The sequence below is a fragment of the Lytechinus pictus genome, chromosome 1 (assembly GCF_037042905.1).
Source record: "Lytechinus pictus isolate F3 Inbred chromosome 1, Lp3.0, whole genome shotgun sequence".
NCBI lineage: Eukaryota > Metazoa > Echinodermata > Echinoidea > Temnopleuroida > Toxopneustidae > Lytechinus > Lytechinus pictus.
The window spans coordinates 25,939,463-25,956,682 of NC_087245.1; the positions used below are offsets into that span (position 1 = coordinate 25,939,463).

The window sequence follows — 17,220 nt, forward strand, 5'->3', positions numbered from 1 at the left end:
AAGGACCCCCATGGAAGAACCTCTGTATTATTTTAATACCGCTGAAATGGGCAATCCTCCATATTTTATTTGACGATTTTTCTTTTTCTTATTTTAATTTGATCATGCATATATTTTGTTTTATATGGAAATAAATACAAACAACAAACACAAACAATCTCTCATTTCTTTCAAAGTTTCATTAAAAAGGTATCTTTTATTCAGGTTTTCAGAAATATCTCACCTGCAATCGCACACACACACACCCTCACACACATCCACACACACTTCATTTTTATTTTTCTCCCTTTACTGATGATTTGTGACGTCGGGTTTTTTTTTCTTTCAAACCCAAGCAATGTGATTGGTGTCCATGTAGCCCTTTCCCTTTTGGCTGCTATTACTCAAGCATTATTTTTTTGCCCATATAGTTTGCCATTGATTTTTTCATTACTTTATCGAATGTTTACATATTGTATTTATGTCAAAATTTTGTTATTGCACCTCTGTTATGAAGGTCTCACATTGTAATGTATTTTATTGTCATATTACAATTAAGTTTATGTATTTAAAAATCATTTTGACTGTAATTAAATACAGAAACTCCTGCAAAGGAAAATACAACTGTTCTGGATAGTGGCGTACCTTGCGAATCTCGTTAGGAGGAGCAACTATTTTCTTACAACTAAAAACAAGAGGCCACTAGTCACTATCATTTATGGAACCAAACGTATTAAAAACAATGCCAACGAGCAAAAAAAGAGAGGAAACGCCCACCCACCCCCCCCCCCCCTCCGCGCTGTATATACGGTTCATTTCATTTTTCTTCATATTCTTTTCATGTTTCTTATTTGACATTTGTTTCACATATAAAATGAAGAAACAACAGTAAGTCATAATGTGAAACCACAGACAAATTAAAATTATGCAAGTAACATAGTTATACAGATGAAGTAAAAGCTAATATGTCAATTTTCTACACTTAATCATATTAATAGTTAACAAAATAACAGAATGAAATCATGATGTTACTATTATGTTAGATTATGTACCTTTTCTTATGCCAGTTTGCAATAATATTTATTGCAAACTGGCATAAGAAAAGGTAAATAATCTAACATATTATTCGACCTTCTAATTGGTTGAAAATGGAGTTGCGTTTGATTAAGTGTTTGATTGGAAATATTTCTGCAACTTATCCCATACGAATTCGGTTGAATCAAGGAGAATGTAGAAAATTGACAACCTAAATACACCACTAATCACTGGTCTCACGAAGATTTTGGGTAAAGATATTTAGTGCACGAGAATGATCATTAAATCTTTATTACCTCTTAAGCGCTCTAACTATACTAACGTGCTTTTTTGTAGATCTCATCATAATTCTTTAGCTTAAACTTAGCTTTAACTTTATCTGTATAACTATGTTACTTGTCTAGTTTTCATTTGTCTGTAGTTTCACATTATGACTTATTGTTGTTTCTTTATTTTATATGTGAAACAAATGTCAAATAAGAAACGCGAAAAAGAATGAACCGTATGTAGTGTTTTTTTTTTCCTGTACACTGAAAAAGACGGTCCATAATTGTTGGAGTCTGTATCATTGGCCGAGATTCGCAGCCTGAATTGTTGGCATAGATTAAGGGTATGTTGTTATCGAGAGCATCAGTCTCTTAGCAACCGATGGAGACTGAATACTTCTGGACTCCCCGGTTTCAACGTGGAGGGGAAACTATCTAGGAGGCATGAGTTTACATGTGACTCCTGTCCTTGGTGAGTCAGTCAGTCACACCAACAAAATATGTACCACATATTCCACGGCGATTAACGATATTACGTTATTATGAATGGCATATACCGATAGGTTTGGATTCTGTTTCAGCAGGGAGTTTCACACCGCGACGCAGAACGAATGCATTCAAGAACACTGTAAATGTCTTGACAATGCGAGATAAATGACAATGAACAGATGGGAGGTCTTTGTCGCAAATCAATGAACCGGAACAGCAGTTTCGTCTACAGTTTCGGACGAGCTGGGGAAAAATTGCAAATATGTCGTTTGTCCAGAGTCCCCCGGACGAAGCTGTTTTGATTCACCAATTTTCGACAAAAACTTCCTGCTTGCGAAAACTCCCTGTTCAATGTGACTGCGATGATCAGGTAGACATAATCTCTTCATCATCTTTACATACCTATTCATCTCTCCATTCATCTCATATCTCCTCATTTATATCTATTCATGTATTATTATTATTATTATTATTCATGTCACAGTCAGACGAACGAAGAGACTCCAACAGAATCGATGGTATGTCATCCAAAATACTATAAAACGTTCGTTCGATCTGGGCCCTGTCTTCATGATCTTACAAAGAGTTACAATTGATCAAATCAATCTCAACTGTATGGAAATACCATCATTTTTCACATGAAATTTGCACATTCTTCATGTTCTTAGTGAACAAAGAGAATCATGACTGTATGAATAAACATTATATCGAGAAAATATGTTGAACAAATTTGCATTTTAGATGTTGACGTTGCTGGCCGTCCATAGTTGTGGTTGATTGGATCAATCGCTACTCTTTGTAAGACGGGGCCCTGGTATAGAATAGGGAGGTGTGACTGCCATATGTGTCTGGGTTTCGTCCTTTCTTTTCATAATACCGTTCACCAACTGGTTTTCAAATACCACTATTTCTCCTTAATTCTCTTACTGCCGACTCACGGATCTATTTTTAGAAAATGCTCCCCCTTTTCCAACTTGTAAAGTAATGTGAATAAAATAAATGGATTGATACCAACTTTTTCTCAGCGCAAAACATGGTGAGAGAATCACACCTTTAGAGAAAATCAATATTTTGAACTACATGATGGATTTTTTTCGTACAACTTGGTAAGACCTGTTCATTTTTTTCTCTCGAGGACTTGACTCAGAATTCGCTCATTCTTGAATGCCTTCTTTCATATAATTCATTACAAGCATCGGCGTAGATGTCGTTAAGGAGTAATGACACCTCTCCTCCCTGGTTATATGACGATGATTAAAATAGAAACTGAGATGGGTAAACGAATACCTTATAGTTTTCTATTACTGTAAGTATTCTGAGGATCTAATACGTTGTAAATCGAAAATCCATTTTATTTACAATGTATTATTTGGATCACAGCAAGAAACAGAAAAACAAGGACAGATTGAATCTATATTGATTAAATGTTTATAAACAATGTGCCTCTAAACACACCCTAAAAACGAAGAGCTAGTTTAGCTCTTAAGGAGCGTGTATTGTAACTGCACTTCGGAGTGCCGATTTGTCTAGTTCAAATTTAAACGAGAAAAATCAGCACTCCGAAGTGCAGTCACTATACACGCTCCTTAAGAGCTAAATTAGCTCGTCGTTTATGAATTTTCAACCAATTTTTTTGTCACTATCGATGTCCTCGATATCGTGAATATTTATATAAAATTACATAATTTTCGTCCTCATTATTTCTCGTTCTATTTATCAGCATCCTCCCTCTCTTTCTTTCTTTCTTTCTATGTTTCTTTCTTTCTGTCTTTCGCTCTCTTTCTCTTTACCTATCTATCTCCCTCTATATTTAACTAAGTCTTCTTGTCTCACTATCTCACACATACATTAACCTATGCTCACAAAATATCTATTTCTTTTTTTTTACATTTTCATGATTATATGATATATATTGGTGAATCTCTAGATGTATGACGCTCTAAGTTCAAAACATGTAAAACTCACTACATAATGTTTAAGGAGTAATAGAATTAAAATATCATATTAATAAAATACTGCTTAATAATGTTTCATGCAACCATATATTCGACAATGCAATGAACGCCCGAAGCTGTATAGCTTTAGCTAGATCGATGCTCTCTAAAACCAGTTTTTAATTTTGCTACGATTACTATTGTTTTTGTTATTACTAATAATGTTATTTTTATCACTAAAAAGGCATGGTGTACACTATAACACTCTTGTTTGCTTCGCCATGGAAAATTACTTTTATCATTACTAATATTATTGTAATAATTAGTACTATTATTCTTATCATTATTATTATTTCTTTTATAATTATTATCATTATTACTATTATAATTGTTGTTGTTGTGATGGTTGTTGTTGTTGTTATCACCATCATTATCATTATAATTTATGAGCTTCAATAATGATCCATGATTATCGCATAAGCGACAGTTAATTGCGTAAGTTAAATGGGGTGTCTGATGTTCACTATCTCTGCGTCTTCACTATATTTTCACGCCTACTCTCCCTTACATATCTAGAATCTAGTATATATATAAATATATATGAATAAACTGTTGGAACTAAGTACAATGCATTACCACTTTGCCTCATTAATATATATATTTATATATATATATATATATATGAAGAAGACGGTGGACCGTCGAAAATTCGAGTGAATAACAAAAACTTTATGGGCAATCAAAGCATTATCATCAGCATTATTTTGTTATATATATATATATATATGTATCACATGCCCCCAAAAAGAAAGCATGGTCTTGGTGTACAGTTAAACACTCTTGATTCTGTCTCCGCAATGGAAGCATAAACACACACTGAATCTTTCTCTATCTATCTTCACTGTCTTGATATTTTTCATCTTCTCATTTTAGTCGGCCTTTATAGTGCAATGTATTCCACCTTGAATTGGGTTATTTTCCAACTACCTCACAAATACAAAACATTAAAAAAACCTGTAGACCTTCATCCATCACGTCAGTCGTATCACAGTATACCATTACTTATTGATGTTAACAGATATTATAGTATACTTTGGGATCAGAAATGTCCACCTGTACCTTAAGATGGAAGCCAGTAAGAGAATTCCCTTTCCTTCCCCCTCACTCCCTCCCCTTTCGAAGAAAGTAATTTAGAGAGAGCTACTAAATATCATCTGATGTAAAGGTGCACGGGGGAGAGCGTAGGGTTAATAGTACACAAAATAGTATTTGGTGAATGTGGAGGAGAGCAAGAGGGTGGGATAAGATATCTAATACAAGAAAAATTGATGAGAATGCATGGGGCAGTATATGCTTTTTGTGGGCGTGCCGGTGTGGTAGAAAATTTGGAACGGGGCCCGCCAGTCCAAAACGGCTAGTAAATTTGGGCTGCCAGTACCAAACGGCTAGACGATCGGGGCTGCCGGATCCAAAAGACTGGTTGAAATTTTTGCCGATACGAACGGAAAGCCGCCGTTTGGTTCCGTATTCGTTAGAAGGTTCGAATGTAGTAAATATATTCTATAAATATCTGCTTTGGTGAAATGTTTCAATATATATATTGGTGTGATTTTTAACGTAATGTCATCACAATTATTTCTATAATTCGGTCTAAAATTAAAAATGTTGGTCTAGGTACACGATGCGATGTACCACTACCTTTTTTGCGCACGTGCAGCGCTGGACTGCCTGGACAGTTGACACGGTACCGTACTGTACCACGTCTCTTTTTTGGAGTAGGGTCTACTCTAACGTTAGTTTTTAAACATTTGTTTTTTAACTTTTTTGATTGTAAACATGGACCGTGATTTTGTTATCCAAAGCGAGGACATCTCGCATTACCTAAGGCATGGGGGTCAGTGATCAGTGAAATGACGATACAAATCTTGTAGCTTCTTTCGTGTTTTTTTTTTTTGCTTGTCAATTTTGTTTCCTGCGTCCCCCCTAAATTCAGGTGGACCGCCCTAAAATTGTTAAAAATCGTTATGGTCCCCCCTAAAATTTTGTTTGTTAACCTTTTTTTTTTTTGCTTGTCAAATTTTTTCCTGTGTCCAACCATAAATTCCAGGTAGACCCCCCCCCCCTAAATTTGTTGGCTTCCGCCGCCAATGAGAAGCTATACGACCAATTTTGAGTCATTCATTCACTTCTAAATAATATATATATATATATATATATATATATATATATATATATATAGGGCCTACATGTGTGTTATTAAATGCCAGCCAGGTGCGGATCCAGGAATTTCCAGGGGGGCACTTTTTCCAGAAAAATTTGACAAGCAAAAATAAAAAAAAAAGGGTTAGCACTTGCACATATACGGTACTTTCGACCACTTTTTTGTGGCTCTCAAAATGGGGGAGGCATGAGCCGTGTGTGCCCCTTCCCCCCGGATCCGCGCCAAAGCACCCCCTCCCTCGAGCTTAAGGTCAGATTGGTGCCCCCTCATAACGGGTCAAGTTGATGCCCCCTAAGTTTAAGTTCAATTTGCCCACCCCCTCCCCCCATGTGACACATGAATGCGCTCCCGGTCAAACATCAAATTGGCACCCCGAAGGTCGAGCATCATTTCTGCTCCTCGCTAGGTCAAACTTCAAATTGCGGGCGCGCCCATGCATGCTCTTTTATTATTATTATTTCATCTCCCCTCTTTTCCCACTTCATTTTCCTTCTCCCCCCCCCCCCCCTTATTCCCTCTTCCTTTTCTCATATACTTTTCCCCATTTTTTGCGATCTCTTCTTCCTACTTTTTTTTTCTCTCCCTTTTATTTTCATATATTTCCTCCTTTTTCGACTACCCGGGTGCCGTGCCCCAACCCCCCCCCCCCCAAAAAAAAATATATAAATAAATAAATATGCGTATAGTGTGTGTCTCAATGAGGTGTCACTGAAAGTTCCCTGTGTGTTTGGCAGCCTTATTGTTGGACTTAGTTTTCTTGTATTGATATATTCATTTTGATTTCTACTTGATTACTTTGGGGGTTCGAAGAGCATGCAGCAGTGTTTACCCCCCCCCCCCCCCCATCACCCTAGTCGCCAATCCCATCCTATTTCTTGCTTGGTTATGTAGACCAAGACAAACCAGCCATATTGGTGGATATATCGAAGTTCACACCCCGAATAGCACAGGCGCACAAAGGGAGCACGCAGTGTGAATAGGGCTTCATGACTCCACACAGCAGCCGTCCCCGGATGTTTAATTAATTGAAAGAGTGCTAAAAAATGCATACAACTCCCTAAATAACTTGAGATTCTCAAATTGGCAACTGTATCTGTTCTGTGGGTGTGGTTGACTTGGAGGAGCCAATTGGTTGAAAAGGACGACTGGAATATCACATTCTTGCTGTAGGGGTGATAATGGTGCATGAACAGCGTATTGGAACAAATCGCCTGGTCGGAACAAATCGACTATGACGATCGCATCACACAACAAAATTCGGAACTAATCGGCGGGTAAAAGGGCCGCCGATAAGTACCTCCGGCCCCGATCGGCTGCCCGGTCCAAATTGGCTATGACACCGGCTGACTAAAATGTGCCGTTGACGTGTATGTTCGTATATGTTTTGTAATAGTTATTGAGATGACGGTGTAGCTGTATCCACGTGGTTGTAGCCATTTGGTCTACCAGCAGATGGTCTGATTCTAGTCTGCTGGAGTGCTGGGCAAACCCTTCACTCGAGTAAAGGGTCTGAATCGCAGCCTACTCATGCCTTGTGTACTGAAGCAAGTTTTGTATGTGTTTGTCTTTGCGTGGAGACACACATTGATCAAAGTTTCAATCAGAGTCTATGCCTGCAGACTAGTCTAATTCACAGATTGTCAAAGACCCCTGTGATATACATGCATCTGAAGGAGGACTGCATGAAGCAACCTCAGGAGGTGGCCCAACAAAATGTTTGACACTAACTTTGTTGAAATACGGCCACCTAAATCTCATGGCAGAAATAATTTGATCCCCTACCAATTTGACTAATAAACTTTTGGTCTATTAATAATAATACAATAATAGTGAATGCGATTTCTAAAGCGCCAAACCAATTGTAATCTAAATGCTCAAGGCGCATAGATGAAATGGGAGAAACAAAACAATATGCAGAGTGGCGCATATAATCACTTGGCCTAACCTCAATTATAAGTGTAACACCTAAATGGTCTATTTTGGTTCATAAACATTTTTATCTATTCATAAAGACTAAGTTAGTAATTTGACAACGGGCTATAAAAGTTACAATTACTATAAATGAAAAGAAGACTTACTGCCATTTGACCATATGGAATGAGACAACAAAATAATAGAAAGTCATATCAATAGGAATAGGCAAAGTTGTGAAAAAGTGACACTTTACTCTAGGAGCATGTTGTCAACATTTTTTTCGTCCGACAAGTTGTCTGATCTGAAAACTTCCATTGGTTCTAATTTGCTGAAAAGCACTGTTACTATGGTAATTGTCGGATAAAATAATAAATGAAACGTCCGTCTATTCTTTCAATGAAATGCTCCTCCGGTGAGTCTTTCCATGTGAGAGGTATATACAATGAGCAATGATCACTAATGGAGCCCTATTTTACTTCCTTTGATCAGGAGCCCAATTGTTTTAAAGATATCCTAGTTGATAAGAAATCAACCATCTATCATGAAAGCAACAGACTTTATATTATACAGTTATAATTCCAAATGGTTGCGTGAGTTATAAACGGATGGAGGGGGGTTACACTGTTAACTGATAATAAAAGTGACACAAAATCTATCATCTTATTAGGTAGTTAAGTGGGAAGTGTGCGTGTATGGATACAAATCATGACTCAGTACACTAAATGCAAAAATATTTAATATCTTTATAGTTCTTTCATCATCATTTCCACTGTCACGTTTGCTATCAGTATTATCCTAATATACATGCATTTACATAATCTGACTGGCATTAATTCACTACTCCTGGGTCGTGTGCACTATATCATATTCTTGCTGAGGGAAACTTACAACACCGTGGTTCGCATTAAAAATAAAGGACCTTCCATCAAGAGATGAGAGACAGAATCACGAGCCATGTATAGGTGCATCCATGATGCATACCAAACATGTCACCAACTTACCATTTTTTGCCTGCATTACGGAGTAGAGTACATGTTAGCTCTCGCTTTGCATGTCGGATGCTTCTAAGTCCTTCCAGGACTCACGACGGCCTCAAGAACAGAGAAAATATATTATCATATGCCCTCATGACAAAGATCATCCAAGAAGTGTTTGTCGAAAACTGGTGAATTAAAAAACGGCAATTTCGTTCTTTGACTCTTGACAAACAACATATTTGCCCTTTTCGACATCTCCGAAAGTGTGGACGAAACTGCTACTCTGATTCTCCACAGACCAGAGCTCCCTGCTGTCCTTTGTCGTTTGACCGCCATTTTCAATACATTTACTCTGTTCTTGAGCCCGTCTTGCGTGGTGGAGCGAAAATGCCCTCACGACAGTTTTGCTGTGTATAAGCGTTCTATTATGACCATTGAGTTTTCACCACGTCATACTTTTTCTTCGCCCCAAAAATCTGAAGGATTTATTTCCAGCGCGGAAATACTTGAGTACCCGACGCGTGACTCGTCATCATAGATAAAACTGTAGTTGTCAGCCGTCGAATAGCATCTATCGTCAAAATGTAAAGCTTCTTAATATTCGTTATACGTCCATAAGTAATGAGAAGGTTAAGTTAGGCAAGCGGAATGAAATTGATTGAATTCCGCTGATTCGAACGAGGGCAATTTTGATATGAAAAGAAGGAGATTCATTGAGTATGGTGTGTTATAATAAGTAGAGTAATTCTTGGCATGGGATTGTAAGGAAGGAACTAATTCTTGTAAGTTATGCAAAAAGCGCTGATGGGTTCTAAAGTTAACAATGGGGTTCGCAAAAAATCCACTTGATTTTGAACTTCCAATGGGAACATCGTTCTTCTGATGAGGTTATTATTTTCGTACGCCCAATACCAGCATGACCAGTCTCGAATTTTTTTTATAGAAATATTGATTCAATGGCAATATAAATCATAAATCTCATGGACGTTTTGCGTTAGAAATAAGACACCGATGAAGGTTCTCAAATAAGCGCCATGTTCATCTCATAATTTACTTACCAGAGTCGAACAAAATGAAATTACATTCTTACAAAATATAATATTTGAGTATGTTCCGATCATTTGCGTACATCTTAATTTCCTGTCACTTAATCAATGATTTACCATTTTCGATGTAAGGTATTTTGCTTGCGCATGTTTCAGCATTTTTTGTTGGTGTATTTTTTGCGGTTGAAAAAAAGTATTCACTCATGAAAGGACTTACACATTTTAGCATTGATAAGAATATTAAGAAAGAAATCAAACAGTTTCCGTGATACGATTTTCTGATGCAGGGGTTTTAAACACCTATTATTCATGCGTTCTTTTATCCAGCCACCTTGTTTACAGATTCAGATTAGCGCATACCTTACTCGGCGGTGTCGAGCATGGGATCAAAGGAAAGCAACTTGAACCAGCTCCTTCCTTACACATGTAAATATAGCAGATCCTTGTATATTATTAGTTATAGACCAATTCGGTATCGGAGCCGTTTATGGCAATTTCTTATAAGGAGGCTTCAAGTATGCCTGACAAAAAAAATATTTATGACATACAAACACACCCGGTGCATTGCATTACTGATTGAAAGTAAACTGTTCTTCTTTGGAAGAAACCTTTTGGCTTAATCTGTGAGTGTATTACGAAGACTTGTGTTGCGAACGTTGGAAAGATGAACACTTACTAATTTGTATTTGTTATTCTTACGCACATTTCACACTCTATTCTTTAACAAAACAATGACTAGTTTTATATACATGGTATGTGAGCTTTTCATTATGATAAAATTTGACAATATCTAATTCTGCTTGAAAATAAAATACAGTGACAACCTCTAAAAGAGGTGTGTACTACAAGTTGTAGAAAGAACCTCGCAGAAAGTTTATGGTAATTCATGCAAATTACTCAATGGCACATTTCTTACAGCAGCGGTTTTTCTGTGGGTGTCATTTGAATATACAGAAATACAGACAGATTATATAGAGTCAGAGTAAGATTCTTTCAGAAAAGGGAATGAGCTCTAATTTCAAGGGCTGACTTACAAATGCAAGGTTGGAAAGGGTGATATGGTAAAGAATGTTTGTACACCACTTAATCAAAATGACCTGATTAAAAAGGTGGAGAGCCTGGAATTATACGAACATATGTATGAAAAAAACTGATGTTTCTCTTTGCAAACTTTACATCTATGATTCTATGGCATATCTAGATCACGGCGTTAACTTTCAGTTTTCAATGACAAAACAAAAATCAGCATGCATATGGTGTGGCGTCATTTCATAAACTATCGTATTCATCTTAGATATCGTAAACCTACCTCTTCTAATAACTGCAAATATACACCTACACAACACACATACATACACCCCACAATAACACAATCATTTGTTAATCTTCTGAAATAAAAATGTTTGATTTCTTCGATATTCATGATTAATGTCATTAGATTCCGACATGTTTTCGTCTTCTCCAGTGTTATTCCATTTATTTTATGAGGAACGTCTTGGGTGTATCATCTCTTCGCACGCACACTTATGCCCCCTCTCAATCACCACTTAACCAGCTTACGATATAAAAAAACGTCATAATTAAACTATTTTCACAAGGCTATCGTTCACCTGTGTTTAGAAAAGGCAATTCTTCCAAATGCTCCCACTATTGAGCGTTCTTGTGAAAGCTTTCATATACATAATTTTTCTGCTGAAGTACAACCTTGATGCATATTTGAGATGAGTTTATCGCAAAATAAAGGTGTAACACAAGAATAAAGAAAAGGTAAACCATAAAATAAAGTTATGGTTTGCTATGCTTACCTCGTACGGGATGACTGTAATTACAAAGACAAGTGTAATGCCAACCATAAGACGGGAGAATTCAGCAGAGACTCCTCGAATCATGTCTACTTGTTTGATATACTCATCTCTGTTCCGAGGACACACCATGTCGATCCTTTGTCGCATCTGCCTCATACAGCGTATCACAAACACATTGCAAAATACTAAAATCACAATGTTAGCAAGACTTTCGACAACTGTAAGAATGTCATAGGCTGTGTATATTACCGATGTCCAATTCATCGTAGAATTTTTGTATGTAAAACAATAGTAAGCTGCTGATAGGTTGCATGCATGGGATTCGGCGTTGACTTGTCCAGTTATTTGTAGAGAAGCCATAGCAAAGGAATAGAAGATGAGAACAAAGATGGCGATGAATATACGCTGTAACGTCACGCTCTTATCATAGAAGAATGGCTTTAAAAGACTGAGGTAACGCTCGACACCCATGAATATGACAACAAACCCTGATAACCGAAGACACATGGTGCTCACAAAGTTAGAATAGAGAAGACTTCCTGAGCCTCCCATCCAAGAACCGCAGAGAATATTCACTATCCAGACACTTTCACCAAACAACAACCGTGTCAGGTCCGTAGCACATAAAACCAATACTAAGACGTTAGGTATGTTATAACTAGTAGGGGTATGTTCCTGTTTCCGACTGAACCATATCAAGATTAGCGCTCCTAGATTAGCTGTAACACCAATAACCATGCCAAGACTTATTCGAATAGAATCCGTTAAAGGGTAACACACTGGTATATCCTCACCGAACAATGTTGGCAGAATAACGACTCCAGGTGGATAGTTTTCCATCGAGTAACACGAATCATCTACAGCCATTTTATATCCCGTTTTTTTTAAAGATCACAATATCATATCCATTTCAAACTGCTAATGGCTCAATTTGATTACAGAGGTGTGTATCCTCCAAATGCTATTTGAACAATGGTTACTCGACGTGATTTCTTCGTAGAAATCACGAGGTCATGATCATGATCATAATTTATCCACGATGCAAAATGATATAAAGTAATATCCTTATTCCATTTCTTGGTGTTTCTTTCTCAACTTCAAAAGCATGCACAATCATCCAAGAAAGGCCTTCGTTACTTCATCAGATGATAATCCAATTCCAATCTTAATTCATCTGCGATGTTGTATTTTATTTTTGTTCATAAAATCATTTTCTTCCGGAATGCGTTTGGAAGGAGCACGCCTCACCTTCGGAGTCGATTACATTTTTCTAATTCCCTCAAATCGCATTCTAATATTGATCCATTTTATGATGTATTACAGTTGTGCCGTCTGGCTGTACGGGCAAATATTTGTCCAAGCAACCATTGCATGCGTAAGCTAAGAAGGAGCAGCATTTATTTCCTGGGGGAAAATATCGATCGATATTATCGATGACATGAAGAAGTTATACTAAAATCCAATTACAATATTTAAGCAATGCAGGCTATCAGGAGGTGCGCTGATTCCAACCGACTCTTCCAAAATGCTTTTTTCGGTAATTTCCGTTTTATTCTCCTTTCAATAAATCCAATATCAGCTTTTTCTGGCTGTGTTTATCTTGATTCGAATGCTATTATTACCGTTGCCCTCCAGTATTCAATCAAGATCATATGTACCGAGATTTGTAGCCTATCGGTTATATCTCCGTTTGGTGATCAGCGTTTCAACACAAAAAAACGAACCAAATTTTTCTGAACGGTCCGTACATAAAACTCAGCTATCACTACGAAGGTTAATTGTAGATTTAAACATTCTTTATTGATTTAACAAAATGCATTTAGATGTGATGAAACTTCAACTTGCAAATGCAAAGAGGATGTCAACAGGCGATAGAAGAGAGCACGCTCGACCTAGCATCCTTTCTCTTCGGATGTCGTCACGTATTATGGGGATTCTTTATGTGATTTCACTATAGAAGCTCACTCACGCGTCCTCATTTCATTAATGAGTATCCAAACCTGTTTCTTGTAGTTGGTGGCCAGTGCTTGATTGCAGGCCATTCACATATAACTCTGCAACAACTAACGAAATTTATGCTCATTCATTTTGAAAATATATTAAAATAATATTATTTCAATTGATCATGTTAAATCAACACGTTACGCATTATTTTATTAAGCATTCAAACGTATACCATTTCCCACGTATCAATTATTTTGATGATGATTGACTACTAAATACTTTCACGTTAAATGCTAATATCGTAATGCCCCGTGGATCTTCAGGTATTATTTTATATTTTTTTCATATAAAAAAGAAAAATACGTTTAGGTTTGAGTGTCATAAGAAATGTGCAACTAAATTCACTTAAACCAACGTTTCTGGAAATGCGAGATGCATTGGATTGTTAGATAGACCAATAGACAGAGAAACAAAGTGAATAGAAAGGTAGGTAGATTTGTAAAATTGTTAGGACTTACTTCCATCAGGGACATTTTCTTATATTTTACAATCAACAGGTGGCGACTGCGTTCCAGAAACCATTCCATTGTTAATATCATCTCAATCCGTTTCATATTATAAAAGCATGAGTTGTAAAAACTTCCCGCTCGTTCAATTAAACCATGATTAAACTCACGTGTGAAGTGTATGAAACTGGAACACACGTCCCCACTTTGACAATAAGTGAGTCCCCGATTGTCAAGTATACTAACAAGACTGTGAACGGGTGTTTTTAAAGGGTATGTGGATGTGCAGGTGGGTGTGAGAGGGTGTGTGTGTGTGTGATTGAGTACTTACACACGTGTATGAATCAGATATGCTCATTTACGTCTGGACCGACATTTACCGTCACCATCCAATAGACTAGCTCGAACTTCAAACCTCTGCATCAATTCGTAACGTCGTAACCAAGTATAGCTTGTATTACAGGCACCCACCAGAACACCTAGTCGTTGTGTGTACAGTCGTATGGATTGATTGATTGATTGATTGATTGATTTTATTTGGCAAGTCACCATAACATATATACAGTAGCATTAAAACAACAGGCTTGCACAGGATGACCCACGAAAGCTCGAAAGCTTATTTCCAGTGGGGTCCTCAATATACAGAATTAAGATAATAAAATGTTAAAATTATACTATTTACATATTAAAAATGAAGAAAAAAAATCAGAATTTACTATTACCAATAAATAAGATATATAGACAATAAATAAGATATATACAATAATATAACGAAGAAGAAGAAGAAAAGAAGGAGAAGGAAGAGGAGGAACAGAAGAAGAGAGGGGACGAGGAGTAGAAGGAGACGGAAGAAACTGATAACGAAGGGAAATAAATAAGGAGAAGAACAACAGCAAAAACGTGACGACAATAACAACAAGAAGAGGAGAATAGGAAGAGATAAAAGAAATAGAAAGAATAGAAGAAAGGACATATCGAAGCTTCAATCAAACTATGTAAAATACATAATAATACCTAGTAGAGAAGAGAAAAGAACTAGGTCAGTATTCAGGCTAAATCAACCGTACAACATATCATTTGCATCTTCTTTTTGACTCTCAAGTGAAAGATATTCTTTCAATTTCCTCTTAAAATGCAAAAAGTTTCCTATTTCCTTTATATCATTGGGAAGGGAATTCCAATGTTTTATAGCATTGTAATAAAATGAGTTACCAATACTACCTATCCTTTCTGGTAAGCAAAAAATGAAATGGCTGTTTCTTGTATTATAGTTATGTATTTCGGTAACTAGATTAAAGTTTGATCCAATGTAATGACTCGATCTATTGTGATAGATTTTATGCACGTGGTGCAAAATAAGCTGTTTTGATCTTTTGTTGACTTCAAGAAAACCTGCTCCAGAGAGTTCGGTGTAGCCAACATGGGTTCTGGGACCAGAACAGCTAATGAATCTAACCATTTTATTCTGTATAATTTTCAACTTCTTTTTATCGAGTTCGCTTATGCCACTAAACCAAGCAGGGTTGGCATAGTCAAATAAACTCTGAATAAGAGCAAAACAGAGAATACGCCTTGCTTTTTGATGCATACAACTTTGATACCTGTACAAAAATTTCAAACGGGCATTCGCCTTTTTTACGATTGATTCTACTAAAGATGAAAATGAAAGGGAGCTAGTCAAATCAATGCCTAAATACTTTACATATTCTTTCCTATGAATTATCTTATTATTGTATGATACTTCAAATTCAAATGAAGTTTTATGATTACTTTTAGAACAAAACAGAATGCTTTCGGTTTTGCCTAAGTGTAACGATAATCTATTATCAGTCATCCAATCGACACATGTAGACAGCTGTTCGCTAAGTTTTTCCTCAACAAATTTTGGGTTGGCATTTGAACAAAGTAGTACGCTATCATCTGCATACAATAATCATTTACAGTCAGCTTTTAAACAAATAGACATGTCATTGATATAAGTTGAAAATAGGATTGGGCCTAAAATACTTCCCTGTGGAACCCCACACGTTATAGGCATAATTTTGGAACAAATATCGCGAATAGCCACTACTTGATGTCGATTCGGCAAGTAGGATTTGAACCATGCTACAGTAGCCTGGTTAAAACCCATTATTTGTATTTTTTTTCAATAAGATGCCGTGATTAACTGTATCAAATGCTTTTTGAAGATCTAGGAGTACCATCCCAACGAATTGTCCCTTAGACATATTTGTTATCAGATAATCAGTCAAGTGAATAAGGCATGTCTCAGTCGAATAGTCATGTCGAAAACCTGACTGATATTCGTAAATCATATCATTTTCTTTAAAATATTTTTCGATCTGAACACATACCGCCTTTTCTAGAATTTTGGATACTATGCTCAAAACACTGATAGGTCTATAGTTTTCAACAGCAGTTTTATCTTCCTTCTTATGAATAGGAGTTACTTTTGCAATTTTCATATCCTCTGGGAAAGTGCTAGTAAAGATAGATAGATTTATTAAGAAATTTAATGGTTTGTACAAACTCTTTGCTCCTTCTTTTAGAAATTTAGCAGGTATCAAATCTAACCCAGTGCTTTTTGATACATTTAATTTACGCAACTCATTAAAAATGAATTGATCACTAACAGGTAATAATTCAAATTTATCTTTGCTTATACCTTTTTTTCATAAAATTTACGAATGTTTTCACTGTTTGCACTGAAAATGTATTTGCAAGATGGAAGTTTATCTACCAACGTAGCTGCGACATTTGTAAAATAGGAATTGAATTCATTGGAAATGGTTATCTTATCATGACATAATTCTCCGTCAATTGAAACGACTAATTTTTGGTCCTTTCCATTTTTCTTTTTTAATCCCAAACTTTTTAGATTCTGCCAAAGTCTTTTAGAATCATTTTTATTTTCTTCTATTTTATTTTGTAGGTATTCTAATTTGGCCTTTTTCACCTCTCTTTGAACCATATTTCTTAATTTCTTGTATCTTTTGGAAAGCGTGTCATAATCCTGATCGCTTAGATTTTTCTTCATTTTTTTATACGCCACATTTCTTTCTCGAATAAGAGAAATAATATCTTTAGTCATCCAGTTTTCTGAT

The 17,220-nt window shown here is 36.3% G+C and overlaps 1 protein-coding gene across 1 annotated transcript; it reads right to left on the reverse strand.

The window, feature by feature from the left end:
• Window positions 1–2,912: 2,912 nt before the first annotated feature.
• On the reverse strand, window positions 2,913–13,589 carry LOC129264961 (beta-3 adrenergic receptor-like). Its single transcript, XM_054902936.2, has 2 exons — window positions 11,667–13,589; window positions 2,913–3,005 (listed from the first exon to the last, which is right to left on the reverse strand). Exons 1-2 carry the CDS (start codon window positions 12,531–12,533, stop codon window positions 2,913–2,915), a joined length of 960 nt encoding a protein of 319 aa, XP_054758911.2. The 5' UTR covers window positions 12,534–13,589.
• Between the last annotated feature and the right edge of the window lie 3,631 nt (window positions 13,590–17,220).